Source organism: Papio anubis, chromosome 12, assembly GCF_008728515.1.
Source record: "Papio anubis isolate 15944 chromosome 12, Panubis1.0, whole genome shotgun sequence".
Classification (NCBI taxonomy): domain Eukaryota; kingdom Metazoa; phylum Chordata; class Mammalia; order Primates; family Cercopithecidae; genus Papio; species Papio anubis.
The window spans coordinates 29383220-29411105 of NC_044987.1; the positions used below are offsets into that span (position 1 = coordinate 29383220).

At 37.5% G+C, this 27886-nt stretch overlaps 1 protein-coding gene across 2 annotated transcripts; it reads left to right on the plus strand.

The window, feature by feature from the left end:
* The first annotated feature begins 465 nt into the window (after positions 1-465).
* Positions 466-27094, plus strand: LOC101005674 (caspase-4). Of its 2 annotated transcripts, XM_003910615.4 has the most exons (9): positions 466-597; positions 14731-14985; positions 17742-17851; positions 18650-18823; positions 19968-20202; positions 21064-21207; positions 22749-22858; positions 25101-25204; positions 26990-27094. In XM_003910615.4, the coding sequence occupies exons 1-8, from the start codon at positions 591-593 to the stop codon at positions 25197-25199; spliced, it is 1134 nt and encodes a 377-aa protein (XP_003910664.1). In that variant the 5' UTR covers positions 466-590; the 3' UTR covers positions 25200-25204; positions 26990-27094. The 2 variants fall into 2 exon arrangements, 1 of the variants encoding a protein (XP_003910664.1); XR_002517185.1 differs by lacking the exons at positions 25101-25204; positions 26990-27094 and adding an exon at positions 21576-21780 and having other exon boundaries at positions 22749-22863.
* The last annotated feature ends 792 nt before the right edge of the window (positions 27095-27886 follow it).

Here is a 27886-nt window from a genome sequence, read left to right on the forward strand (position 1 = left end):
AGTAAAAATTAAATGTTATGGCCATCTTAGGTAGTAAAAGGAAAGCATGCCGGGGAGTAGACCACAGGGTTCTTGCAGCACCATCTCCAATAAAAGGTTAAGACCACAGGGAGACAGAGAGGGGAAGACATCGTGACGATTCATCAACACAGTTTAAGCAGGAAATATGAACTATTTGGTTAATTCTTATGAGGAAATGAAAGGAGACTTGTTATATTAAACTCCTCCAGGATTTGTGGTTTTATGTGATCAGAGAGAGAAAAACTGACAGATCAGGAAGAGAAGAGACAGTTGGATAGAAGAAGTTAGAGTGGCCACAGGAAACAAGAAACAGGCTAAGGTGTCAAACCACAGGACAATGTTTTATCATTTTTTTTTTTCACCACGTCAGAAACTAAATTCCAGTAATTGCATGCCAATTTGCTGACGACAAGGCACTTCCTGATAATGAGCCTGGAAGTCTGAACGGCAGTTTCACAATCTGTAATTACATGTTTCCGCCCTTTACAATAAGGAAAGACATAGTTTACTTTCATTTTTGAGTCTGAGGCTCTTTTCAACGCTGTAGAAAAGGACAGAGGCTGTTAACTATGGCGGGTGAGTCCTTTTCTGACTAGCAGCTTGGGAGTAGGATCTTAGAAAACACTTGATTTATTGCTCTGTAATAAACACAAGAAAGGAAGTGTGCCACTAGCACACATTCTGAATTCCTTTTCTTACTGATTGTGTGTAGTTTGAATCATGGGACCTGTTGTTAGAGAGATCATATGTTTTCCAGATGTCTTCTAGCCAGAAAGAAGTTAATTCTTTTCTTTTAGTTTCTGGTAATCATTCCTTTCTTTTAGTTTCTGGTAATCATTCTTTTCTTTTAGTTTCTGGTAATCAAAGGGAGGGTAAAGAAAGCCAGAGGAAGTTATTTGTGTGTTCTAGAAGTTTCAAAATGCATTCTGAAATATTTCTTTTGATTCCAAATTAATTGCCCAGATCATAAACCTTTCTCCCAGAATCAGATCTGAGAGCCTCTGAAGTGTTACCCTCTTTGACATCTCTTATTGTGAATTACATTTTTTCTCTGTTTAAAGTGATTCAATTTTTCCCCTTTCTCTTTGTTCCTGGTACTGACTACTTTAATATAATATTTCATGGATTAATATCACTGTTGTTTTGTTTTGCTGTTGTTGTCGTTTTTAACTGATCTCCTTCTCTCCAGGACTTAACTCTCCAATCCATTCTGCACACAACTTTCAGGTCATCTGTCTTATACACAGAAGCTGAAAAAGCCTAAGGGATAGAGTCATGAGTTACTTAGGCAGCTAGTATTGCAGCAGGTAATATGCTTCTTTGGCTTCATTCTCCTCGTAGGCAAAGGGAGAAATTGGACTAGATCAGTGGATTCTAAACCTTCTAACATATCACAGTAATCTGTAGTCATATAAAAAAGTCAGATGACTACCCCCTTTCTCACCGTGAATAGCTCAATCTTAAATACCCTGCAGGCATTTATTACCTTTGAAGATTGTCACATAATTCTTATGAAACTGACTTGACATAGGTTTGTGTACAGATTAGTGTTATTAGGAAAGTTGACCAGTTAGTTAACACTCTCTGCTTACCTGCTAGTGATCTATTAATATAATTAATTAACTTTGCTCAGGGACATACAGTGGCTCTCTATTGCCTTTTTAAAAAAATATTTGAACTTTCAGACAAGTTCTTCTACCTTTTGAAACATGTGTATCCATTTTTTCCACTAATCTTTGTAAAGCATGATTTCAGCTTCATAAAAAAATACTGTATTTACTTCACTTATATTACCTTGTTGTTGAGTTTCTTTACTCCTTTGATTCTCCCTGTAGAACAATTCTCTCTGAGGTTTATGTCTCACTTCACAACATTTAACTTAAGCTCCGGAATCAAGGGATCATTAGATAAAGATAGGGGAAATTGAAAGCCACTAGTCAAAAACAAGTCGTGGTTTGATAATTATAAACAACCAAATGTAGTCAGTTATTGCTACCTTAAACTCCTGAGGAATTGTATCCTATAATATGTTTAAGTATTACTTCACTTTACCTGGAACCAAAACTGTGGTACTGATGAGTTTTTCCCTCTAATTGATTCCTTCCATTTTTATTATCACTGCTGCTTTCATTCAGTGATTATAATAACAAAAAAAAAATTCTATAGTAACCGTCTCTTTAAAAAATACTTAGCGTATGATAGCTATTTCATGCACTCTCTCTGATTTAATATTTAAAATCAATGAACACAGTTGTGCTATTATTGCCATATTATAGTTGAAGGGGATACTTAGAGAATGCCTTCAAAATATGCTTTAGGTCAAAAGTCTGTTAGGAGGAGTGGTCTCAGGTGGGCATGACTCTCAAACTCTGCTATTACTCTACCTTTCTGCAAACATCTTCAAATACTTGCCCTGTCTCTGATCACTGCCACTTCAGTCCTGGCTTCATATTTCTATTTTTTCTAAAGCCCAGCTCTTCCAGTTTTCTGGTTACAGCGTACACCCACACGTCTTTGTGCTTCTTTCTTCACTGCTCTCTGCCAAGAGACCAGCCCCTAGTTTTCCAAGGGCCAAATTCCTACCAGTCCTTCAGGTCTCAGTGCCAAGCCCTGCCTTCTCTGGAAAGCTATCTTCTACCTGAGTCACACTTTGCTTATGCTTTTCTTGAGCTTCTGCTAATGATTTACATTCTTATAATATTTTTCACTTTACTTACTTGCATATCTATTTTCCCACTTGACTGCAAACTTTAAAGTGTACAAACATGCTTCAAAAGTGGTACCCCCAATACTAGCAGAGTTAGTTTCAAGAATTTATGCTGATTAAATGTACCTGAATGGACAGGGGAATGAACATGCCTTCCTTCTGCTGAAACGTCCAATATGCAACTATCGTCTGTTAAATGAAATCAAACTTACCTGATTTGCTATTAAGAATTTGTAATCGCCAGGCGGGTTCACCTTGCCCACTGCTTAGACAGAGCCAATTTATAAAGACAGGGGAATTGCAATGGTGTAAGAATAATTCACACAGAGTCGGCTGTTCGGGAGACGGAAGTGTTATTATTACTTAAATCAGTCTCCCTGAGCATTCAGAAATCACAGTGTTTAAAGATAATTTGGCAGGTAGGGGCTTGGGAAGTAGGGATTATTGATTAGAATCATAGGGTGTCAAAGTGAGGTTTTCTTGCTGTCTTCTCTTCCTGGGTACGATGGCAGAACTGTTTGGGTTAGATTACTGCTCTGGGTGGTGTCAGCTGATCCACTGAGTACAGTGTCTGCAAAATATATTAAGTGCTGATACTAGGTTTTAAAAAGTGATATTATCCCTGGGAGCACAAGGGGGACGTTCCGACTCTAGGAGCCAGAGGCTGCATGACCCTTAAATAGTAATTTTTAATCTTGTAGCTAATTTGTTAGTCCTGCAAAGGGAGACTGGACCCCAGGCAAGAAGAGTGTTTTCGAGAAAAGGCTGTTACCAGTTTTGTTTCAGTCAAACCATGAACTGAATGTTCGGCCTATACCCAGGAATGAATAAGAACAGCTTAAGGGATAGAAGCAAGATAGAGTCGGTTAGCTCTTATTTCTTCACTGTTGCAATTACCTCAGTTATAATTTTGCAAAGGCATTTTCAATCCCTCCGTTTGGGTTTTCTAATAGCTTAATCTGAAGGTGTAGGCTATGAAGATGGGAAAAGGCCATTGATCACTCTGGCTTCTTCCTGCTGACAGGGGACATGGTGGAAATTAGAGTGAACCTCAAGGTGAGAAGAATGGAACCACTTTGCAATTGTATGAGCACACTCATGCAGGACTGACTGGGTTTCCAATGCTTGCAATGCAAAAACATTAGTACACTCCTCTGTAGTTTTACTGTGATACTTAAGCCAATAGCCTCCTGTAAGGTAAATAACAAATCCTGGGATGAAGAGGACAATTCTCAATTTTAAAAGCAAAGATTTGAAAGCATTAATTTGGGGACTTCTAATCCACAAAGAATTTAGGATTTAGTCCAAACTGTAGAAAAAACTCAAGGACAACTAACAACAGATGTATTTATATGTTTTCTTTTGAAGCATAATTTTTCTCTCCAGATCCCATTTTTATTAAAAATAAATTATGATAGAACTAATGTGTTTACCAAAATAAGTTTTAGTCTTATTGTACTTGGCCTGACTATTTGCATAAAGTGCAATAAGAATAATTATTTTTTATTTAAGCTGTTTATTGTTTAAATTGGCTTTGATGGAACTCTGTTTCATGAGAAATCTTAGATAAGACTTTTTAAGAGCTGATCCCAGCCACACATTTGTACCCTTAAATACCGATGGGTTGGGTAAATTCCTTTTCTCTCAAGGTCCCAAGATAACTTGGAGCTCATGAACCTGTTAGAAAGTGATATTCTTTACTTACTACAGATCAAAAACCTTGTACAAGGACTCTGTGTAGACAAGGTATGAGGCCAGATTCCCCAAAGGGCTTTTATTGACTGTATAAATCAACTTTGATTCTTTAAGGGAAGTGTGCCATTCCAGTCAAAGCCTTGGTAAAATAACCAATTTTTCCAATTGTGTCATGTTACAAAAGAAAACAGATTTTTATTGTACTTACGGAATTAACCATGTTGCCATAAATTGAGAATACTTACAAAGAGTTTCCAAATTCTGGAGAAATCAGGTAGAGAGAAACAAATATGCTTCAAAATTTTTTCACAGGAGTGTATTTTACCTACTTGTTAAAAGTTGCAAATATCTCTAAAGAAATAAGTTATCTTGACTCTGAAAACAAAAGGATTGGTAACTTTTAAGACATCAGCTCTCTGTAAGAGTCCTGGAAGTTTCATTTTTTTCCTCTATTCCAATAGCACAATTTTTAAAGTTATCTGAGACCTGCACTCAGAGTCCTATATCTGATTATTTACTGCCTTTCGAAAAGGACCAAAGCAAGACAAAATGTCTGTGGATGACAAAAGTCTATAGACCCTATTAAAGCCATAATCAACTAGGAATTTTGCTTACTTCTGTGGCATCCAACACTTTTTACATAACAATAATTACTAATAATGTACACTAAATAATATCAGAATTATAGAAGTTAATATAAATACACAGAAGACAGAAAATTCAGTACTTGAAAGATTTTTTATTTGCCAGTTGTTAACCGGATTACTGGCTTCAGAGGGAAGCCCTCAGAGGAACGAGGCCAGAAAAGCATGCATTTTTTTCCGAGCCAAATAAGCAGCCACGGCTGAAGGCAAAGACAGATCTCCAAAATGAAGGGTGCCATTTTATACTGGACCCTTGATCCCCAAAAGGAGGGAAATATTACTGGAGAAGAGAGAACAGTGCTTCTAACCTGCATGTTATTGCAAGGCAACCTAAAGCCAATCAGCCCATTTTGAAATCAGGCCATCCCCCAAGGAAGTCTCATCTCTCAGTCAGTTATGGGGATGTTTCCATATCTTCCAGGTGGCCCGGAGTATGCTTCTCTGATTCAAGTGTGCAAAGAGCCAAGTATCCCTCTGAAAATACAATTAGCCATCCCTTAAAGTATATTTCCTACCTAGTTATTACATACCAAAGCTCTCTCATAATGCAAAGTAATTTCTGATCTCCTCAAAACTCAAACTGTCAGATAACACAATGCAAAACAGAACAGAGCCTTTGATTTTGAGAGGGATCTATCTACTTTTAATTCCTTGGGTGTCATGAAGAAAACAGAGGGTTTTTTGTTTGTTTTTTGTTGTTTGTTTTTGCCGAAATGGGGTCTGTGGTGCCTCCTCTGTTTTTTCCAAGGAGTCCTAGGCTATCAGAAGTTATCTTAGGGCCTCTCATGTGTGCATTAAGAGTGGCAAGATAAAAAAATGGAGAAAAATAATTCAGTTGACTAAGAAGAAAAAAACATTTTATGGCTAAATGAGATCCAAGAAGAGAAAAACATTAAAGCCTTTTAAAATTATCCATAACTTGTTTATTCACTTTTAATTAAGCTGACTTTTAACCATAGTGCTCTTAAAAAAATCCTTTTAAATTTCTTATTACCCAACTTTAGCCATGCGGCCAATATTTCTGGCTTTTGAACTTTACCAAAAGTAACCTCCCAGGTGCTTCAAAGACATGGTAAGCAGTTTCTTTTTACAAGATTTAGAATTTCCCCAAGGTAGTTCAGAGAAAGGAAAATTCAAGAGAGGAAATCAGAAGCTATCCATGGAGTTTTGGGGGAACCTCATTAAATGGCAAAGTTATGCAAATAGCAAGCCAGAAAGAAATCATTCCAGAAGTCAAGAATAGAACCTGGGCAGCTATTGTCAAAAGGCAAAGTCTTAGCTACTGAGTTACAGTCTTGAGAAGTTTCCATTGCTATTCCAAGAAGGATACTAGAGAAGCCATTTTAACGTTACCAAGGTTTTTAACTGCTCAAGAAAAATTTTTAGGGCTGGATGGTGTAAACCAAAAGAAAGTATCCACGTTTGGTCACAAGATTAAGATCTTAAGGAGACCAAACAAGACAGAAATTCCATACAGTATTGGTTTCAGGGACCCATAGCAAAGTTTATAATTGTCCAGCCTGCTGAGCTGGCTTGAAAAGCAGGTTTAAAGGGGTCCTAAACCCATATATATATATTTTTTAATTTATTTATTTATTATTATTATTATACTGTAAGTTCTAGGGTACATGTGCATAACGTGCAGGTTTGTTACATATGTATACTTGTGCCATGTTGGTGTGCTGCACCCATCAATTCGTCAGCACCCATCAACTTGTCATTTACATCAGGTATAACTCCCAATGCAATCCCTCCCACCTCCCCCCTCCCCCCTCCCCATGATAGGCCCCGGTGTGTGATGTTCCCCTTCCCGAGTCCAAGTGATCTCATTGTTCAGTTCCCACCTATGAGTGAGAACATGCGGTGTTTGGTTTTCTGTTCTTGTGATAGTTTGCTAAGAATGATGGTTTCCAGCTGCATCTATGTCCCTACAAAGGACACAAACTCATCCTTTTTTATGGCTGCATAGTATTCCATGGTGTATATGTGCCACATTTTCTTAATCCAGTCTGTCACTGATGGACATTTGGGTTGATTCCAGGTCTTTGCTATTGTGAATAGTGCCGCAATAAACATACGTGTGCATGTGTCTTTATAGCAGCATGATTTATAATCCTTTGGGTATATACCCAGTAATGGGATGGCTGGGTCATATGGTACATCTAGTTCTAGATCCTTGAGGAATCGCCATACTGTTTTCCATAATGGCTGAACTAGCTAAACCCATATTATATCCTGCAATACCCCTCTTTCTGTTACAGAACACTGAAACACAAATTCTTAGCAGAAAATACACCAGATTTGCTACAGGCTAGGACTAGTCTTGCAAATTCTTTTTTCTATTAATCAAACCCTTACAGAGAGACAAAGAGTGATATTTACTGTTTACACAGATGGAGAAAGAGAGTGAGACCAGAAACCTAGCTTGTAAGAATTTCTTACTCTTTTTGCTGGCATACCAGATTTCTGGGTTCCCTTCCTCTGCAACTTCCAGAAGAATGGAATGGCTTCTGATCACCCTGCTCACCTCACGATGGTTGTGGGATTCAAGCCACTTTACAAGAGAAAATCACCATTTTCTATCGTATGGAACCATAGGCAAGATTCTTAAAATGCAAGATACTGCCCAACCGGCTGCATGGGGAACTGTTTAACACTTTCCATCCCAGCAGAATTCACATAACAAAACAGACACTAGTCACCTCGTTCAGCACCCAATACCAACCTGGCAAAGGTCAAACTTTTTCCTGTTGGTCCCTGTTGTCTCTGATCCACTCCAGATGGGGAGGGATGACCTCAGAACAGCAATTCACAATGGAGTCTCTGGGTAAGGCAAAGAGCAGATAGTCACCATGAGACAGGCCTGTTGAGCTTTCTCCAGGGCTCATCAAATGTAACAGGTAAGAAGAGTTCTCTGAGTTAGGCCTGCTGGACTTCCTCCAGCAATTCCATCTGAGATTCCCTCCACATATACAAACACGCACAAAGATGGGACAGACAGGGGGCCTTCCAAATCAGATGATCCCTAACCAGGAACTCTAAGAGTATCCCTTCCAAACTATCCTCCTGTTCTCTGTCTGAGAAATCTCAAAATCTTCCTGATTGAGGAGAAGTCTCCTGAACCAAGACTCTTCCTACTAGTTAGAGCCAACTGAGATCCCAGTGGAGCCATACATATACCCCGTGGTGGAGCGACAAAAGATACCCTGCAATGGGGCTACAGACACCTCATCATATAGCTACAGACCAGTCAAGAGAAGGAAGGAGGCATTAGCAATGCCTAGTATATTCACCAGTTCTGACACCCTGCAATGGGGCTACAGACAGACACCCCACTATGGTGTCACAGAACCAGTAAGGAGAAGGAAGGAGGCATTGGCGCACCTAGATTACTCACCAGTCCAGACACCCTGCAATGTGACTACAGACAGAAACCCTGTGATAGGGCTACAGTTAGAGGACATCTATCCAGGATTATTTCTCCACTGCAATTAAATGCATGCACACTGGGTTGGCAGTGCCTGCCAGTGGAGACAGTACCAGAGCCAGCCCCTAGTCCAAGAGAACTAGGCGGCAACTTGGGCTAGCTTCTGGATCCATCGCTGGACAGGAGGCACCAAACCGCAGACAGGTAGCCATAAAGGCTTTCCCAGTCTGATTTCTTTCACTGTTGTAATTTCCTCCGTTATAATTTTGCAAAAGTGGTTTTCATATTCTTCAAGAGTTGAACCATACTTAAATTTTATTCATTTGTTCCTACATTGCCTTGACTACTGATTCAGTAAATAATTAATAAATATCCCCTGAATGCCAAAAATAATGCAGGTGTATTTCATGGCCCCTGTCCTCACAGAGCATAAAATCTAACAGTGGATAGTGATAAGTAGGCTGGGAATCACAATTAAATGGAGAAAAGAAAAAAAAAAAAGGCTGGACGTGGTGGCTCACACCTGTAATCCAATGCCAGCAATTTGGGAGGCCAAGATGGGTGGATCACCTGAGGTCAGGAGTTCGAGATCAGCCTGGCCAACATGGTGAAACCCCATCTCTACTAAAAATACAAAAATTAGCCAGGCGTGGTTGCATGCACCTGTAGTCCTAGCTACTCAGAAGGCTGAGGCAGGAGAATTGCTTGAATCCGAGAGGCGAAGGTTGCAGTGAGCCGAGATAGCACCACTGCACTTCAGCCTGGGTGACAGAGTGAGACTGTCTCACAAAAATATATAAATACATAAATAAATAAATGGAAAAAAATATGCTACTCTAAGGAGATACAAGGCGCCCTAGGGGCATATACCTCTGACCATGTCTCCTCTGGAAGAATCAGAGAGGATTCCTTTAAGAAAATACCATCTAATGTGATACTTGGAGGATGGACAGAGAACAGTACAAAAACCGGAAGACATTAGAAACGGGGTTGCTGAAAATATACAGATCCCTAAGAAGAGACTTGATTACCTGGAATAAAAAGCCATCTAATCTGAGACTTGAAGGTTAGACAGACAGCAGTAGGAAAACAAGAAGGAATGAGAAGGTGGGGGCTGGAAATTCTATTTAGAGATCCCTAAATAGAAGCTTTCTAGAAACTAAATGAAAGGCAGAACGTTTTGAATGTAATGAGCAGAGTGGGAACAGTATCAGAAGATGAGTGAATGAGAAGGCCTAGATTAGAACAGGCTGAAAGTTTTCATGGTCAAATCTAGATATTGGAACACTCCTCATTGTGAAGAGTAGAAAGGGTGGAGAGTAGGTTGATAAAGTTCTTATGAATTTATTTCTTCAGAAAGAAAGGATGTTGGCCTGAATAGAAGTAATGAACAATTAGAATTGAGAGAAGTGGTCAGATTCTGAAAATATTTAGCAAATAAAATTGATGCAATGTGAATTAAGAAGGGAAATAAGATACAGGGAAGGCCAAAGAGGTTGAATATCACCAGCTTTTGCTGCTTTTTTTGTACATGGAGTATAGGTATTATTTACTAGTATATGGAAAAGAGAATGAAGGATGGAAATGAAAAAATGAACAGTTCATCTTTGTAAGTTGGGTTGAATGAGGTTGTGAGATGTAGTTGAGATACCTCTTTGTATATTGGATGTATGGGCTTCAATACCGACATCCACATCTGGGCTGAATCCATAAATTTGAGGATGATTTATTTATTATTTTAAGCATATAATGGATGCCATCAGAATGTGCAGATTATACCTCAGGCCATACTTTTACTTTACTTATTTATTTTTTTATTTGACAAATAAATATTGTATGTATTTTCTATGTGCAACCTTCTGCTTTTATGAGTTTAGCCTGTTTAGATTCTACGTATAAGCGAGATAATGTGATATTTTGTCTTTTGGTGCCTGGCCTGGCTTATTTTACTTAATACAATGTTCTTCATGTTCATCAATATTGTCAGAAACAATAGGATTTGCTTCCATTTAAAAGCTGAATAGTGTTGCATTGTGTATATAAACCACATTTTCTTCATCTATTCATCTGTCTGCAGACATTTAGGTTGATTTTGTATCTTGGCTATTGTGAATAATGCTGCAATGGAAATAGAAGTTCAGATATCTCCTTGAGGCACTTATTTTCAAATTTGTGATGTATACTAAATAGTGGGATTTCTTGATCATATCTTTAGCTCTATTTTTAACTTTCAGAGGTGTCTCCATATAGGTTTCCATAAAGACCATGCTAATTTACTTTTTCTTTTTTTTTTGAGACAGAGTCTCACTCTGTTGCCCAGGCTGGAGGGCAGTCGTGGAATCTCGGCTCACTGCAACCTCCACTTCTAGGGTTCCAGCCATTCTACTGCCTCTGCCTGCTGAGTAGCTAAGATTACAGGTGCCCACTGCCACGCTCGGCTAATTTTGTATTTTTAGTAGAAGCAGGGTTTCATCATGTTGTCCAGCCTGGTCTAGAACTCCTGACCTCAGGTGATCCGCCAGCCTTGGCCTCACAAAGTGCTGGGATTACAGTCGTGAGCCACCACACAGGGCCTAATTTATGTTTTTACAAACAGGGTGTAAGAGTTTCTTTTTTTCTACATCCTCTCCACCATTTGTTATCTTTTGTCTTTTTGGTAATAGCCATTCCAACAGATGGGAAGTGGTATTTCATTGTGGCTTCAATTTCCCTGATGGCTAGAGAGGTTGATCATTTTTCATATACATATTATCTGTATGTCTTCTTTTGAAAAATGTTTATTCTGGTCCTTTGCTTATTTTTAAATCAGTTTATTTTCTTTCTATTTAATTGTTTGTGTTCTTTGTATTTTGCATATTAATTCCTTCTCAGATGTATGGTTTGCAAATCTTTTCTCCCATACTGTTGATTATCTCTTTAATCTTTTGATTGTTTCTTTGGCTGTGTAAAAGCTTTTTAGTTTATTATGTAATTTCATTTGCACATGTTAGCTTTTGTTTCCTGTCCTTTTGTGTCATATCCAAAAATTATTGTCTAGACCAATGTCATGAAGTTGTTCCCCTCTGTTTTCTTCCAGTAGTTTCACAGTTTGCGTCCTTACATTTACATATTTAACTCATTTTGAGTTTATTTTTGTATATGTTTAGAGATTTTTATTCTTCTGCATGTGGTTATCCAATTTTTCCAATACCATTTATTGAAGAATTTGTTCTTTCCTGATTGTGTGTTCATGAAACCTTCGTTGAAAAGTCAAATTAATGTAAATAGTTGGGTTTATTTCTGGGTTTTCTGTCCTGTTCATTTGCTCTCTGTTTCTATTTTTATGCCACTATCGTACTATTTGGATGACCGTACCTTTGTAGTCTATTTTGAACTCAGGTAGTGTGATGCCTGCATCTTTGTTCCCTTTACTCAAAATACCTTTGCGTATTCAGGGTTTTTATTTTGTGATTCCATATAAATTTTAGGATTTGTTTCTGTTTTTGTAAAAGCTGCCATTAGAATTTTGATAGGAATTGCATTTTATCTTTAGATTTCTTTGGGTATTATGGACATTTTAATAATAGTAATTTTCTCGTCCATCAACTCAAAATATATTTCTACTTATTTTTGTCTTCTTCAATTTCTTCTATCAATATTTTATAGTTTTGAGATTTGTTATTATTGTTGTTATTTTTGAGACAAGTTCTTGTTCTGTAGCCAAGACTAGAGTGTAGTGTCACAATTATTGCTCACTATAATCTCAAATTCCTGGGCTTAAGCAATCCTCCCACCTCAGACTTCCAAGAAGCAAGGACTATAGGCACATTGCTACGATGGCCAGCCAACTTTTGAAATTTTTTATACAGACAGAGTCTCAGCATGTTGATCAGGTTGGAATTTTATACTTTTATGTGTACATTTTTTTTTTTTTTACCCACTTGGTTAAATTGATTTCTAAGTATTTTTGTAGCAATTTTAAATAGAAATTTATTTATTTTTAAAGATGGTTTATTGTTATACAGAAACACTACAGATTTTTATGTTTATTTTTTTATCCTGCAATTTTCTTGAATCTGTTTATTTGTTCCAAAATATTTTTGTGGATCCTTTAGGGTTTTCTGTATATAAGACCACTTCATTTTTAAACAGGCACAATTAAACTTCTTCCTTTCCAATTTTGATGCCTTTTATTTATTTTTTGTTGTCGAATTGCTCTGGCCAGAACTACGTTGAATAGAAGTGGTGAATGTGAGTATCTTTGTCTTCTTCCCTATTTTAGAGAAAGGGTTTTCAACTTTTCACCATTGAGTATGTTAGCTGTGTGTTTGTCATACGTGGCATTTTCTGTGAAAAGCTCTTCAATTTTATTGCTTATTATATTTCTTCACATATCATTTATTCAGTCAACACTATATTAGTTTACTGAGCACACAAATAAATAAAACAGAAGCCCAGAACTCAGGCAGATTGGATATCCCACAAACTAATCTGTGTACTGTTTGCAAATCACACTGTGTTCCAACATCTGTACATGATGTTGCAAGACTAATATTTTTGCTACCTGTTCTCAGAAGCCTTTGTGATCTCACCTGTTGGAATGTACTAATGTTTACTGAGCCCCTTAAACATCCTGTCTACATTCTCTTAAGAAGCTCTTCACCAACTGTCAGGCAATGTAGTTTGATGAATTAAGAATGGGGGCTCTGGATTCTGAATCACTAGATTTCAATTCTTATTCCCAGTTACTATATACTCGGTGTTCTTTCACATTATTTGAGTTAATTACTTATTACCTTTCATTTTCCATATAAGAGAGGTTAATATATGTTTTACATGGAATTTTTGTGAAATTTCAGTAATGCACTTGGCATGATGAGGACTCAATGAATATTAACTATTTTAATTGAACCATATCATGATTAACTATATAGAATATGGTGGAAAAAACCAAGATTTGAATCCTAATTCATGTGATATGAAGCAAGTTATTATTTAAATGGTAAATATAAAATAGGGAATGTAATAACTACCCCACTGGCTTACTGTGAGGGTCCAGTATATTAAAATTTGTAAAACCCTTGGTACAGTGATTTGTAAATAATAATTATAATTATAATGATGATTTATATTGCTTTATATGCATTCATTTTTTATTTATAATAAGTACATGGGAGATGTTACCCTTTATTAAGTTAATTTATGTTAGGTAACTTTTTTCCTGGTTTGTAATATCTAATGTCTTTATCGTAATAGTTGCCCAATAAACATTTATGAAAATATGAATTCAAGATAACCCAGACAATGAGGCTGGTGCTTCTGTGCCAAAGCTTTTGTGCAATGTCCTGACATGATTTCTTTAGATGTCATTTTGTGTCAACACTATCCTTACATCTACACGGATTGTATAATTGTCTTCATAGCATTGATTGAGAATTGATAAGATATCCGGCATTTCTCTGTACAATCTGCCAAAATCATATCTGTTGTATTGAAATAAAGGGTGTATTATTTTGATATCTATATTTCCTCATAAATATTCAAATTACTGTAAGGAGTAATACATTAACATGGTGTCAAATTAAATTAATCGACTACACTGGAAGATTAGTAATCAGGTTACTTTCCATTTTAAATTTTCATTGACAGCAAGATTTGAAAGAATTATAAGTATGGATGCACTCATCCATTTATTCTTTAATTTATGTATTTAACAAGCATATTAAGTACTTTTAAACATTTTGAATATAAAGATGGGGGTATAGGATGTATGTTAAAAAGTGCAAATTCAAATATATAGTTCTTTCACCAAGAAAACTAAATACAGAAAAGAGTAAAAATCATATAGTCTAGTAGGAAGAATTTATATTCTAGACAAGAGCATTGACTTTCCCAGGAATATATATTTTAGGCAGATCATTATCACTATGGGTTGTGAACCAGTAAAAGAGAAAAATGAATGCAGTGGATGACCAGGAAGTTAGCATGAGGTCCAATGCCACAGAAGGAAGATGAGAAGCTAAAAGCAAAGAAAAGAAAAAGGAAAAAAAAGAAAATAAAAAGTATTAAGTGGCAATAAATTGTTAAACAACCGGGTGGGAATTTGATGAATGACAGAAATCTACGGGTACAGGAAGACAGATGGTGAAGTAGGACATACTTTCAGAAGCATTTCACATTGTAGAACTACATCTAAAGTGACGGTGAAACTCTTTAAGCTGCGCCCATAGTTAAAGGAGTCTTTCTATTTCTAACAGAGGGCAACCGGAGAAAAAAGCCACTTAAGATGTTGGAATCCCTGGGCAAAGATTTCCTCACAGGCGTTTTGGATAACTTGGTGGAACAGAATGTGCTGAACTGGAAGGAAGAGGAAAAAAAGAAGTATTATGATGCAAAAACTGAAGACAAAGTTCGGGTCATGGCAGACTCTATCCAAGAGAAACAACGTATGGCAGGTCAAATGCTTCTTCAAACCTTTTTTAACATAGACCAAATATCCCCCAGTAAAAAAGGTAAGACTGGTCTTTTACAATGAATGTCTCAATTTTTCCAGAATCTATTTAACTCCAAGGCCTAAGCAGTGTCTTCTGTGATAACCTTATCTTTCCCTTCCTCAACTATCATTTTCACTAAACCTATCATTGTCCTTTTAGAGACCACTTCACCTTTTGTAGGGTGGAATCCAGTTTACAATCACATAAAAGGCTGAGTCCTTGTGTTTAGATTTTGTACAAAAATAGTTAATAGTTCACACCTTGTAGTAAGAGATACATAGAACTAAACCTAGATTCTGTCACCTGTGACCTATGCAACTTCCTGCAAGTTGCTTAACTTCCCGAGCTCCCTATTTGTTAGTCTTACCATCTGTGAAATGAAGACAATTCCAGTACTTTCTCATAAGATCATCTAGGCCTAGAAACATTATAATGACAGGCACCACATGCCAACAACTCCCAAGATATTAGCTCTCATCTGGAACTCTCTCCTCTGAACTCCAGACTCATTTAGCTCTAGCAGTATATTCAACAGGTCTACTTGAGTGTTTTGCTGGCATCACAAAACAAATACAGCTAAAACTATACACTTTGTTCTCCAGAATAAAACTGTTGCATTTTTATTCCCTTTTCATCTCAGTAAACAGAAACAACATCTACCAAGTTTCTCCTACCAGAACACAACTGGTTTCTTCACCAATTAATAACAGTAATCAGTAGTTTTCTTGGCACATAGTGGATGCCTAAATAACATAGGATGAATAAATAAAGTATTATGCATTCAATAAATATTAGTTTTCATAATTATTATGTGGATGCTATGAACTAGACTTTTCCAGTGCTTACTTATTTCTGCAAGTTACAAAATATGATAAGGAGAATCTCTATAAAGTGTCTAAAATTTTAAAACTTCTTTTCAGAACTTTTGCCCCAGATTGAATTATGTATTATTAGAGGTTAAACATTCTCACATTGAAGTTCACCAGAGACAGACTCAATTCCCCCCCAGAATTTAAGCTTAAAGATTGAGCCATGAAGTATTACAGATTACCAATAATGATAAATAGTAATAAACAAAAGGAAATATAAATTGTTGAGACCTCACCATATCAAATGAGCTTTTTCAATCAGCACTCTTCTGTGAAGAAGGGGTGTTGCTACCAACAGGGAGCACGTGACAGCATGACAGTTGTTCAAGATTATAAGAAGGTAGCATCCTCATTCATATTTAAACTGGTCCCTTCGCAGGGCTTTTTGTTTGTTTGTTTTGTTTTTTTCTCAATCCTGGGATGGCATGGAAACAATCTCCGTTTTCAAAAAGTCAGTGATAGTGCAACTAATGGGAATTAGAGTAGAAGTAATAGAGGCTTCAGAATGGTTTTAGCAAACCCAGATATTACAATGAGCATTCGATTCTAAACTGAAGTAACCTATCTGATGAGCAGAGGCTGTGGCAGGAATAAGACAGCTGCAGCCCCTCACAGGCGGGGTCTAGTAGCTCCCTGGGCTCTATCTTCAGATGGAGTCTCCAGAGTGATCCCAGAAAAATTTAGGTACACTGCCAGTGTAACTACAGTGTACCCAGCTCTCTTTGGGCAGCAGTCTGTACTAAAATATGTACTATCTTGTAATGAAATGATTTGCTTTCATGCTAATTTTACTATTGGATGTAAGATAGAAATTCTATCTCATTTTTAATTTTACCCGAAAACACTGTATCTACACATACACACATAATTATCATTAGGAGATGACTAAGTTAGGAAGTTCTCCAAACCTGTAAGTGAACTGGAAACAGAAAACTTTGGACTAGAAAACATACCCTCTAACCAGGGAATATCCAAGGATCCAGCATGTCTTCACATTGGCAGAATTTTCTGAAATAGGACCAAAGGTCATATATTACTGTGTAATCTACGAAAAGAGATGCTCAGAAGGTTTGACATTCATAGACACTCTTACAAGTTGTTACATCTCCAGAGCTCAGACTGGCTGGCTTTACAAATAGCTGGCTTTACAATTTGCACAGGGATAATTGAAGTTCATTTGTTCTAGAATCATTAAAAATTAACAGCAAAGTTGCTAAAAAATAATGCCTTGAAAATACAAGATTCAATATTCTGTGGTTTGGTGTATGTATGTATCAGTATGTGTAGTGGGGATTAGGAGGGGACGATTACTCCAAAATGGGATTTTGTTCCATCCTCTATGGGATAACTATTAAGCATTTGGCTTGTGGTTAAAAACACATGTTAAAATAATACTTTTTATATGTTATGTTAAATAAATGTTATTAGAATTAATGTTACCTGTTTAATTTTACCTTTTACGTGTGATAGTAGAAATTAAATATTGGACATGGAACACACATTAAATTTGTAGTAGATAGCACTCTGACAACTATTTGCTCAGTATACTCTTGCACAGACACAATACAAAGTCCACACAGATAAATGAGTATCCCGGAGTAAAACCTTTGGAAAAATCAAATTCTTTCAACCGTATAAAGAAAGGCCAAATTTAACCCCAACATCATCGAAATGTTTTCCCCAGAATGATCAGAATCTATGATTACATGTTTGGGTAGATCTTCTTTTCTATCTTTTCCAGTAGCAATACATCTCCTGATGTGGAATACTAGATATGAGATACCACTAAAACCCCTGTATGTAAAGAAATCTTCTTCCCAGGACGTCTTCTCTCTCGAGCTTCTTAGGTGATAAATTGGGTCACAGAGGCAGAAATCACAATTTATGTTATGTGATATCCTGCAGCTCATCTGAATATGGAGGCTAGACCACCTGAGTCAGGAGAATCTGCAGATGCCCTCAAGCTTTGCCCTCATGAAGAGTTCCTGAGACTATGTAAAGAAAGAGCTGAAGAGGTGCTATACTATCTGCATTAAACAGCAAAAAAGAAGAGAAATCATTGCTTTTCTTCAGTGCACCATTTCTTACAGCACTAAATGATTGGGGGTGGGGATGGTAGTAACCATTTGCAATACTGCTTCTAGTAAGGGAAAGATTATGTGACTTCACAATGATACCAATCCTCTCTCAACCCATAATGCAGATCATTTTATCACGAGTTGAGAGAAAATTGGTATTTCTATGACTCATGTATTTATTCTTGTAATTATTTGGATTTTATGAAAATTGTAGCATTAGTCATGGAATAAACATATTTACAAGATAAGATAGCTGACTAGTAATTGGTTGCACTCTAGTTGAAAAGTCTAGACATGAAGGATACTTGGGAAATATAATTAAAGCTTGAAAAACAGTATACATTTATGTGTTAAAAATAGTAACAAAATAGCTATGCTTCCAAAGGCAAAGACTTTTGCTGTATTCATTTTTCAATGGAGCCAATGACAACATCTCTTGCTTTGTATGAAATTTGACCTGAACTTTGAATGCTAAGAAAGATTGGAGTAGTTGAAGAAGAAAAGAGAGAAGAAAAGGGGTAGAAATTATCTAGTTTCCTCAAGATTCTCGAATAACCATTTCAGATATGTCCTGGTTCTTTCCCTGGGTTCCTCAGAGAGAGAAAGTCAGTGTCTTTGATGCAAGTTAGAGCAGAAAGCAGCTGCATGAAGACTTAAAAAGCAACATTGATAGGCATAAGGGGGCTGAAAGAAGACTTGAGTAAATTAAATTTACTGCATCTCCATATCCTGCAGATCTATCCAATAAAGGAGAGAAATGACCGCACACGCCTGGCTCTCATCATATGCAATACAGAGTTTGATCATCTGCCTCCAAGGAATGGAGCTGACTTTGACATCACAGGGATGAAGGAGCTGCTTGAGGGTCTGGACTATAGTGTGGATGTAGAAGAGAATCTGACAGCCAGGGTAAGAACCCCTCAGTCGCCACAAACACATACGTATTCAACACACATCCTTCTAATAACTACTTAGTTTCAACGAGCTCAACAAAGTTTAACAACCTGTGTGTGTGTGGGTGTGTGTGTGTGTATGCAAAATGAGAGTACTAGATTGGTAAATCTATGTCTCTTTGGTCCTCCAAATATCCTCAATTCTGGAAAACTAGACTAAACATGATTGGCACATGTTTTCACGTTTCTTATTGAATTCCAAAATCATGTGATTGGGATGCAGCCCCAAGAATCCCCAGAAAATTATAGACTAATGAATGCTAAATGGGAGTACACTTGTAAAACAAATATTGAGTCCTAAACCTGGTGCCAAGAGCTATTCTTAACATTGGGAATAGGTCTGTAAATGAGACAGGAAGCTCCCAGCCGGCATTCATCTAGGTTACAGTGGAGAGAAACAGTGAAATTTTAAGAAAAAAGGCAACTTCAAGCACCAGGTGTGCATGTGTGTGCCTATAAAACAGTGACAAGACAGCCAAAAGTAAGCAAAAAGAAAAGAAAAAGGAAACATGAGACAGAATTGCAGGGTGGGGAGCCATGTTTTCGGATTGGTTGGAGACGGCTTTGGAAAGACACGAATGCAGTGCCATCAAAGTAGGAGATGCTACTGTGAAAGAGCTGAGCTGAAAATGAACCTGGCATATGAGAAGCACAAAGAGAAGACCAGTGTGACTAGAGGTTGAAGGAGAATGGACACAGTATGAGGGTGGAGTATGGTCAGGCCAGAAGTTTGATTCTATTCTAAGCATAGTGGGATGGATTTTACAAAGAAAGTGCTGTGTTGCATTTATAACACATGAATCTTGGTAGGTAGGGAGAGAAAAGATTGAGATGGAAAAGAAAAAGTAACATGAGTAACACATAACAATATACAATATACTAAGAAGAGAGTATGTCAGCAGGAAGAGAAAATGGGAACCCACAGCCCCATAGAGAAGGAAAAATAAAACCATAAAACAGCTGTTGTGACTGAGTGAGCACTATGTGAAGCACCATGACCTGGATGTCACATATGTTTCTTGTTTCACTCATGGTAAATCTAGGACGTCTTATTAATTGTGATGCTTCTCTGACTGAAGTTAGACATTGCTCTTTTACAGGATATGGAGTCAGCACTGAGGGCATTTGCTGCCCGACCAGAGCACAAGTCCTCCGATAGCACGTTCCTGGTGCTCATGTCTCATGGCATCCTGGAGGGAATCTGCGGAACTGCACATGATGAGAAAAACCCAGATGTGCTGCTTTATGACACCGTCTTCCAGATATTCAACAACCGGAACTGCCTCAGTCTAAAGGACAAACCCAAGGTCATCATTGTCCAGGCCTGCAGAGGCGGTGAGTGCTGAGACTGAACATCTAACAGTTACGAAGGTGTATGCAGAGGATTGTGATGTTTGGTTTATATTTAGGGGAAACAATGTTAGACCCCATCCAGTGCAAACAAAGTACAATGAATTCTAAAAAAACTCTACCTAAGGGTCTGTAATAATGAGAAATTGTCTCATCAGCGGAGAAATTTCTGTACAATTTTATCCACAGTAAGCGGTGAGGGAGATCACCAGAATCCCTTAATCAAAGTTAAACAGAAATAGTGAAACTTTGGAATGGAATCATTTTCATGGTAGCTTGATTTGTAAATGTTTTACAGACATTTGGACATTGTGTGGTTTGAGAAGATTTCATTTGAAACTGGGGCCATTATGTAAAACAGCATCCCTTTTTCTTATAATTATTGAGGGGGATATTAGTAAACAAGTCAGGGAACTTTAGAATGCTGCAGTTCAATTTTGCTCCAGAGATTCAATTGTCTTATGGCTGGCTGAGGATGGTGGTTCATGCCTATAATCCCAACACTTTGGGAGGCCAAGACAGGAGGATGGCTTGAGGTCAGGAATTTGAGACCAATTGTCTCATAGCTCTTGGAAGCTATTTTTCGAAAGAAAACAGATTTTTTTTTCTAAAAATGGTAAATTCAAGATGATTTCACTATCAGTAGGCACATTGTTGAATGACACTGGAGAGAAAGCAAAGTGGGGTGTGTGTGTATGTGTGTGTGTGTGTGTGTGTATTTGTATCTGTGTGGCTCTGTATGTATGAAACTAGTAAGAATGAATATTCAAAAAGAACAAGGTGGGCAACTGTGATAGCCATTCTGTGGGAGGCACAGCAGTGTGCAGAAAGTTAATGTCTCTACAGCAAACCGTGGGGAACTGTGGGTCAGAGACTCTCCAGCATCCTTGGAAGTGGCCTCTTCACAGTCACCTGAGAACCTGGAGGAAGACGCTGTTTACAAGACCCACGTGGAGAAGGACTTCATTGCTTTCTGCTCTTCAACCCCACGTATGTATCTTTCAGTGGCAGTAAGGGATTTGTGGGCCTGAGGCTACCTTTTGAATGAATCTACAAAATCAAGAATCCCCATGAAACAATGATCTGAGAGAATGTTGTGTGCTCTCTACATATTTTACATGATCTTATGTGTGATATGAAAACAGATTCCTACCCCCTCCAAAACACACATTTTTGAAAATTGTACTTTTATTGTAAGTGTTACACTTTACAGTCAGAGGCATACCAAATACTAAAGCAACCCAATACATGGAAACCCATTCACCACTCACCATTTAAATATATGATGAATTCTGTTTTTTGTTTTTTGTTTTATTAAGCCCATTTAACATTTTACATAGTGTTTTTATGGATTCCAGGAATGACTTCTCTTTCCCAAATGATCAACTTCAAGTCTTCTTCTCCATATTTCCCATGTGATTCTACAATGACCAGTGCCATTGCATGCCTTTCTAAAACTGTGGATACCCTTTAAAACAAGTAGAAGAATTCAGTGGAATTATCCCACTTTATAGAGGAAGAAATAGAAGCTCAGAAAGATGAAGGAACTCCCGAATGTTCACAGTGAGTAAGCAACAAAAAATTTCTACCAGGCTCCAAAGTTGTGGGGCTGATTAGGTCTAATCTCAGGGAACATTGGTCAGTATTTCACTTCTAGGTAATTATCTTAAGGAGCGTACATTCAACTGTTTTTGATTTGTAAATTTTTTAAATCTTATTTTTTAAAACCACTTTATTGAGGTATTATTGACATAAATAATGGTACATATTTAATGTGTACAACTTAATGAGTTTGGAGATATGTATGTACTCCTGAAATCATCACCACTATCTATGCCATGAACATATCTCTCTTCTCCAAAAGATTCTTCCACTTCTCTCTTTATTTTTATCATCATTCCGTGATTGTAAGAAGTATACTCAGCATAAAATCTACTCTTTTAGCAAATTTCAAGTACATAAAACAGTATTGGTTACTATTGGCACCATCCTGTACAGCAGATTTTTATTACATTTTTCATCTTCTATAACTGAAACTTGTCATGTGTTCATCTATTTTGTTTATTTATGGTGAAAGACAGCGTGGCATAATCTGCAAACAACCATAGAGCCTGGTAGCAATTTTTTGTTGGTTACTCAATGTGTGAACATGGGGAAGTTGCTTCATCTTTCTGAGCTTCTGTTCCTTCCTCTGTAAAGTGGGATAATTCTAGTTATTTCTCAAGCTGCTATAAAAGCCGAGAGAATGAGCATGAGTTTTGTAGTAGAAAGTCAAACCCAAGAATCAAAATTCATTCATTACACAATCTCTTGCAATGCTTACGAACTGCAACTTTTGGTCACCTTTTGCTAGGTTTTCTGTTTACTTTCTGTGGAAAGTGGGTAAATGTCAGGTTGTAAGTGCTTCCTACAAATCTGTAAAGATAATTCCTAAGCTATGCTTTTCTTTTTTAAAAATTCTCAAAATGAAAATATAAACAAAAACATATTGAAAGTCATATCCTAAGGCATATCCATCTGTATCATCATAGATAACGTGTCCTGGAGAGACAGCACAATGGGCTCTGTCTTCATCACACAGCTCATCACATGCTTCCAGAAATATTCTTGGTGCTGCCACCTAGAGGAAGTATTTCGGAAGGTAAGTGTCCCTTTCTTTTCTAGTTATTCATTTATTTCTTCAGGAAGAATTTGTCATGATTCGCCTTTCACTTCACAGTGACAATCTTTGTCAGGGAAATGAAAGTAGAGAGGTACCTAGTTTCTGTCATTCGGCTGTTTGAAATATGGCTAAGGAAAAGACAATTCCAATATATCCCAGCAGAAGATCAAAGTAAAATAAAAAAAATGTCAACCCTAAGCTTTATGTTATGGACTATAAGTTCTTAAGTTTTAGAGAAGGAAAAATATTTTGAAATAATTTTTATTACTTAGTTTACTAAATGAATGAAATCTGAGTGGTCCGCTAGGTCATGGAGTTCCTCCTAGTGACAGAGGGGTAAATGAGGCCTATGTGACGTAAGCCTATCTTCTAGGACTCACATTTTCGTGGGAGATATGGATACTGAAAATGTGGGTTAACCAATGAATATGCGCTTACAGGTTGTGATAGGATCCATGAAGACATGTGAGAGGGAACAAAATGAAGTCATTCTTTCAATAAAAGTGTACAAGGAAAGGTTTTCTATTCCTTGCCCAACTTGGGACATTTCTTATTCCCACTACTTCCTATATTATTTTTCTCCATAGCTCGTACCTCCACCCACTCAGCATATATTAATAGTTTATTTATGTGTCTGTTTTTTTTTAACCTGTATTTACTCATTAGCATGCAAACTTCAGGATGGCAGGGATTTGCTCAGTAATTCAACAAACCGGGCATGTAGCAGATATTCAACTAATAATTATTGAATAAATAGATGCATAAATACATAGATAAATGCTCCCTCTTGTTTAAAGAGAAAATGGGATAGGCATTAACATAGAATAGTATAATTATTAGTAAAGTAAAAATTGTAGAAAACAGTAAAACTCCTATGGGAAAAGAAAGATACACCTTGGCATTTAAAGAAGAAATCATCCAGGACCAGCACAGTCACTTATTCCTGTAATCCCAGCACTTTAGGAGTCCGAAGGAGGGTGGAGTGGCTTGAATCCAGGAATTTGAGGCCAGCCTAGGCAACATGGCAAAACCCGTCTCTACAGAAAATACAAAAATTAGCCAGGCATATTGACTAGAGCCTGTAATCTGAGCTACCTGAGAGCTGAGGTGGAAGAATCACTGGAGCCCAGGAAGCAGAAGTTGCAATGAGCTGAGATTGCACCATGACCCCCTAGCTTTGACAACAGAGTAAGACCCTGTCTTAAAAAAAAAAAAAAAGTGCTGAAAGGAGGAGGATGAGGAGGAGGATGAGAAGAAGGAGGAGGAGGAGAAAATGCAGCATAAATTGAGACAGAGTTCCTGTGACTAGAGATCTAGGAAGTTAAATCTTTTAAATCTTTTTGGATAATTAGAAGATAGACATCGTACTTTCAAGGATGTTCATAGAAAAAGGAACTGAAAATTCTGGATTTAGGATAAGTAGACTCTTACCAATTAGTTGATGCAGAAAAACTTCAAGATCAACTTGGTGGTGGAGATATGAAAATTGTTCAGTGTTTGGGTCTTAAAGATAAGATACTGGGGCTGGGCGCGGTGACTCACCCCTGTAATCCCAGCACTTTGGGAGGCCGAGGTGGGTGGATCACAAGGTCAGGAGTTTGAGACCAGCCTGGTCAACATAGTGAAACCACGTCTCTACTAGAAATACAATAAAAACACAATTAGCTAGGCTTGGTGGCGGGCACCTGTAATCCCAGCTACTTGGGAGACTGAGGCAGGAGAATTGCTTGAACTCGGGAGGCAGAGGTTGCAGTGAGCTGAGGTCGCACCATTGCACTCCAGCCCAGGAGACAGTGCAAGACTTCAACTCAAAAAAAAAAAAAAGGTAAGATACTCAGATTTAATTCTCCTTCAGTTGAGGAATCAGCTTTGGTGGGCATTGAAAGTACAGAGTCCTTCCTTATCCAGTTTTCATGAACAATTTCCAAGGAATAACTTATTGTCAGATCTGTAGGTCAGAAATCGAAAATAGAGAAAACGAATGTTGAAAGACGTTGGATTAGACACAAGGTGTTTATTTTGATGTAAAGAGTGCAGTTTGACATGGAGTGTTAATTCTAAGAGGCAGGGTGCAATGTTGAGGAGTTAGAATGCCCATGGGCTTGGTTCTATGAAACCTGCAAGCTCTTTTCATTCCAGGTGTTGTCTGGTTCATGGTGCAAGATGCTTTCTGAGACCTGAAAAGAGTCTTATCTCATTTACAGCCTATTTTATTTTTCAGGTACAGCAATCATTTGAAACTCCAAGGGCTAAAGCCCAAATGCCCACCATAGAACGACTGTCCATGACAAGATATTTCTACCTCTTTCCGGGCAATTGAAAATGGTTAAGTATTGAGAGTTGTTGGTGGTGTGTGAAATAAATGAGAGAGTGATATTGGTGGTTAGGTCCAATGACAAATGACAGCTGAGTACTTGGATGGTCAAATTGGTGTTTTTGTTGATATAGTCTGGTGATTATCTGCTACTTTTTTTCTGACTTATATGCATTTGGACTCCTCCAACTCTACAATTAATCAGGCAATCAATCAATCAAGGAAGTAAGAAAAGCTGCAGCAGAGTGTGATAATGAAAAACTAAGGATAACAATTATTAAAATGGAAACATGCTCATGCTTCCATTACTATTTATATTAATTTATCTCTCATAGTCTTTCTCTTTTACTCTCCCTTTCTTACACACACACACACACACACACACACACACACAGAGAGAGAGACAGAGAGAAAGAGAGAGAGAGAGAGAGAGAGAGACACTAAGTAACCAAACACTGCATCAAACCCTGAACAAAATGCAGTAAACAAAGGAGCTAACTCTGGAGCAAGCAGCATTTTGATCCTCTGAGTGAGGATGTCACAGCAAATACCACATTACCGACATCTGGGTACCATTACCAGATAGTAGAAAATACATCCTACACTGTAGAGTTTGTACTGATCTAGGCTCTGGTTCTCAGACTGTTCTCACAATGCAGATCACCAATCACTCAGAGTTGGCTTCTGAATCCTCAATCACAGTCAAGAAGTTCCTTCAAGCTCCAACGTAACTTTTGTTATTTTGATTACAATGTTATAGAATGGGTACATTGAGTCTTTACCAAATGATTACTTTCTTCACTCATAACAGCTTTATTTCACACTAGATTATAAGACTATTATCAGTTTCTCTCCAACATGCATACTTAAAATTATATTTTATAGTGAATTGTATAAAGTTGTTCTCAATACTTCCAACATTTACCACATAATTTTTTACTCTTGGTTTCTGACACTTCAGTCACAATATTGCATCATTTCAGCGTAACAGCTTTCAGTGCCTAATCCATCCAATGGGGCGACATTTGGACATGGAACTGTTTGTTGACCAATATTTGCCAACACTAACTGTGCACCAGGTTCTGTTCTAGATGCTTGGAATATGCCAATTAACAAAGTAAATAGATTTCTTACACTCAGACAGCGTATATTCTAGTGAGTAGAAACAGAATCTGAAAACATAAAGTGGTAAATACATCACAGGTCAGAAAGCAAAAAAAGATAAAAGGAAGAATAAAGGAAGAGAAAGGAAAACGCAGAATGATGGATACTGTACTCCTATAGATATTTCACTCAAAAGCTTTTCTTGAAATAATGAAATCAGAACAAAGAATGGAGAGAGTTGGGGAGTGAATAACGTGGTTCTTATGCAGGGAAAGTGTTCCAGCATAAGTGCAAATGCCCTGGGGTAGCAATGTGCTAAACATATTTAAATAACTGCAATGAGACAGTGTGACCAAAAGAGAACATTACTGGGGAAAATGGCAGAGACAAATTAGGAGAAGCAGTGAGAAGTCAGATCTCATGGTTCTATGTTATCACATGGTAAACCTTTAAAAATTATTACCTGAGTGAGACAGGAAGCCTTTCTAGTGCTTTAGAAAAAAGAAGTGATATGCTTTAAATTAGGTCTTACAAAGATCACATTTTGGTAAATAGACTAAGATGTCACAAATGGAAATCAAGGGAAGTGGCAAGAGCACATGGAAGAGGATGCAAGAAAAATCATGATGAGGGATGGGATGAAGGCAACAAGGGTGACCATCTTGACATTCTGTTCTTTCTCTCCCCTGCAGGAAGCCACAAGCAGCCCAGTCCTCCTTTATCAACTTCAAGGAGCACCTTCATTAGTACAGCTTGCATATTTAACATTTTGTATTTCAATAAAAGTGAAGACCAATGAATGGTGTCTTTTTCTAATAGTGAATATAATTTCAATGAAAATGGTGGGTGAGTGGAAATGGAGGAAGCTAACTGGATTTTCGAGTTTTATGGCTCATGAAATATCTATACTTGGCTGATGAAGAAAACTGACTGCGACTTACCCCCAACAACAGGATGAAACAAGATGTTACTGAAAACTATAGTGGGATACTGCCTCATACCCATTTGAATGACTCTCATCAAAGAAAACCCCCAACAAACAGAAAATAACAAGGGTTTTCAGGGATGTAGAACAATTGGAATCCTGTGCTCTGTTGGTGAGAATTTCAAATGGTACAGCCATCATGGAAACCTGTATGGTAGTGCCTCATAAAATTAGAAGCAGAGTTACCATATGCTCCAGAAATTCCACCTATAGGTACATAACTAAAGTAATTGAAAGCAGGGTCTCAAAGATATATTTATACACCCACATTTATAGCAGCATTGTTCACAATATCTAAAATGTGGAACTATCCAATAACTGATGAATGAATAAGCAAAATGTGGTATATAAACATAACGGAATTTTATTCAGCCTTAAAAGAGAAGGAAGTTCTGACGTTTGTTACAATATGAATGAACCTTGGCATTATGCTATGTGAAATAAGGCAGCAATAGAAAACTCATACGGTATGATTTCCCTTACATGAGGTACCTAGGGTATTCAAATTCATAGAGACAGAAAGTAGAAGGGTGACGGCCAGGGACTGTGGGGAGGAGGAAATGGGGAGTTATTATTTAATGATACAGAATTTGAGCTTTGCCAG

What these genes read in the sequence shown, in the direction of transcription:
- LOC101005674 (XM_003910615.4), top strand. An exon ending in TGTCCAGGCCTGCAGAGGCG is followed by an intron (nt 20,203 to 21,063) that starts GTGAGTGCTGAG and finishes ATGTCTCTACAG; the next exon opens with CAAACCGTGGGGAACTGTGG. An exon ending in TTTCTGCTCTTCAACCCCAC is followed by an intron (nt 21,208 to 22,748) that starts GTATGTATCTTT and finishes GTATCATCATAG; the next exon opens with ATAACGTGTCCTGGAGAGAC.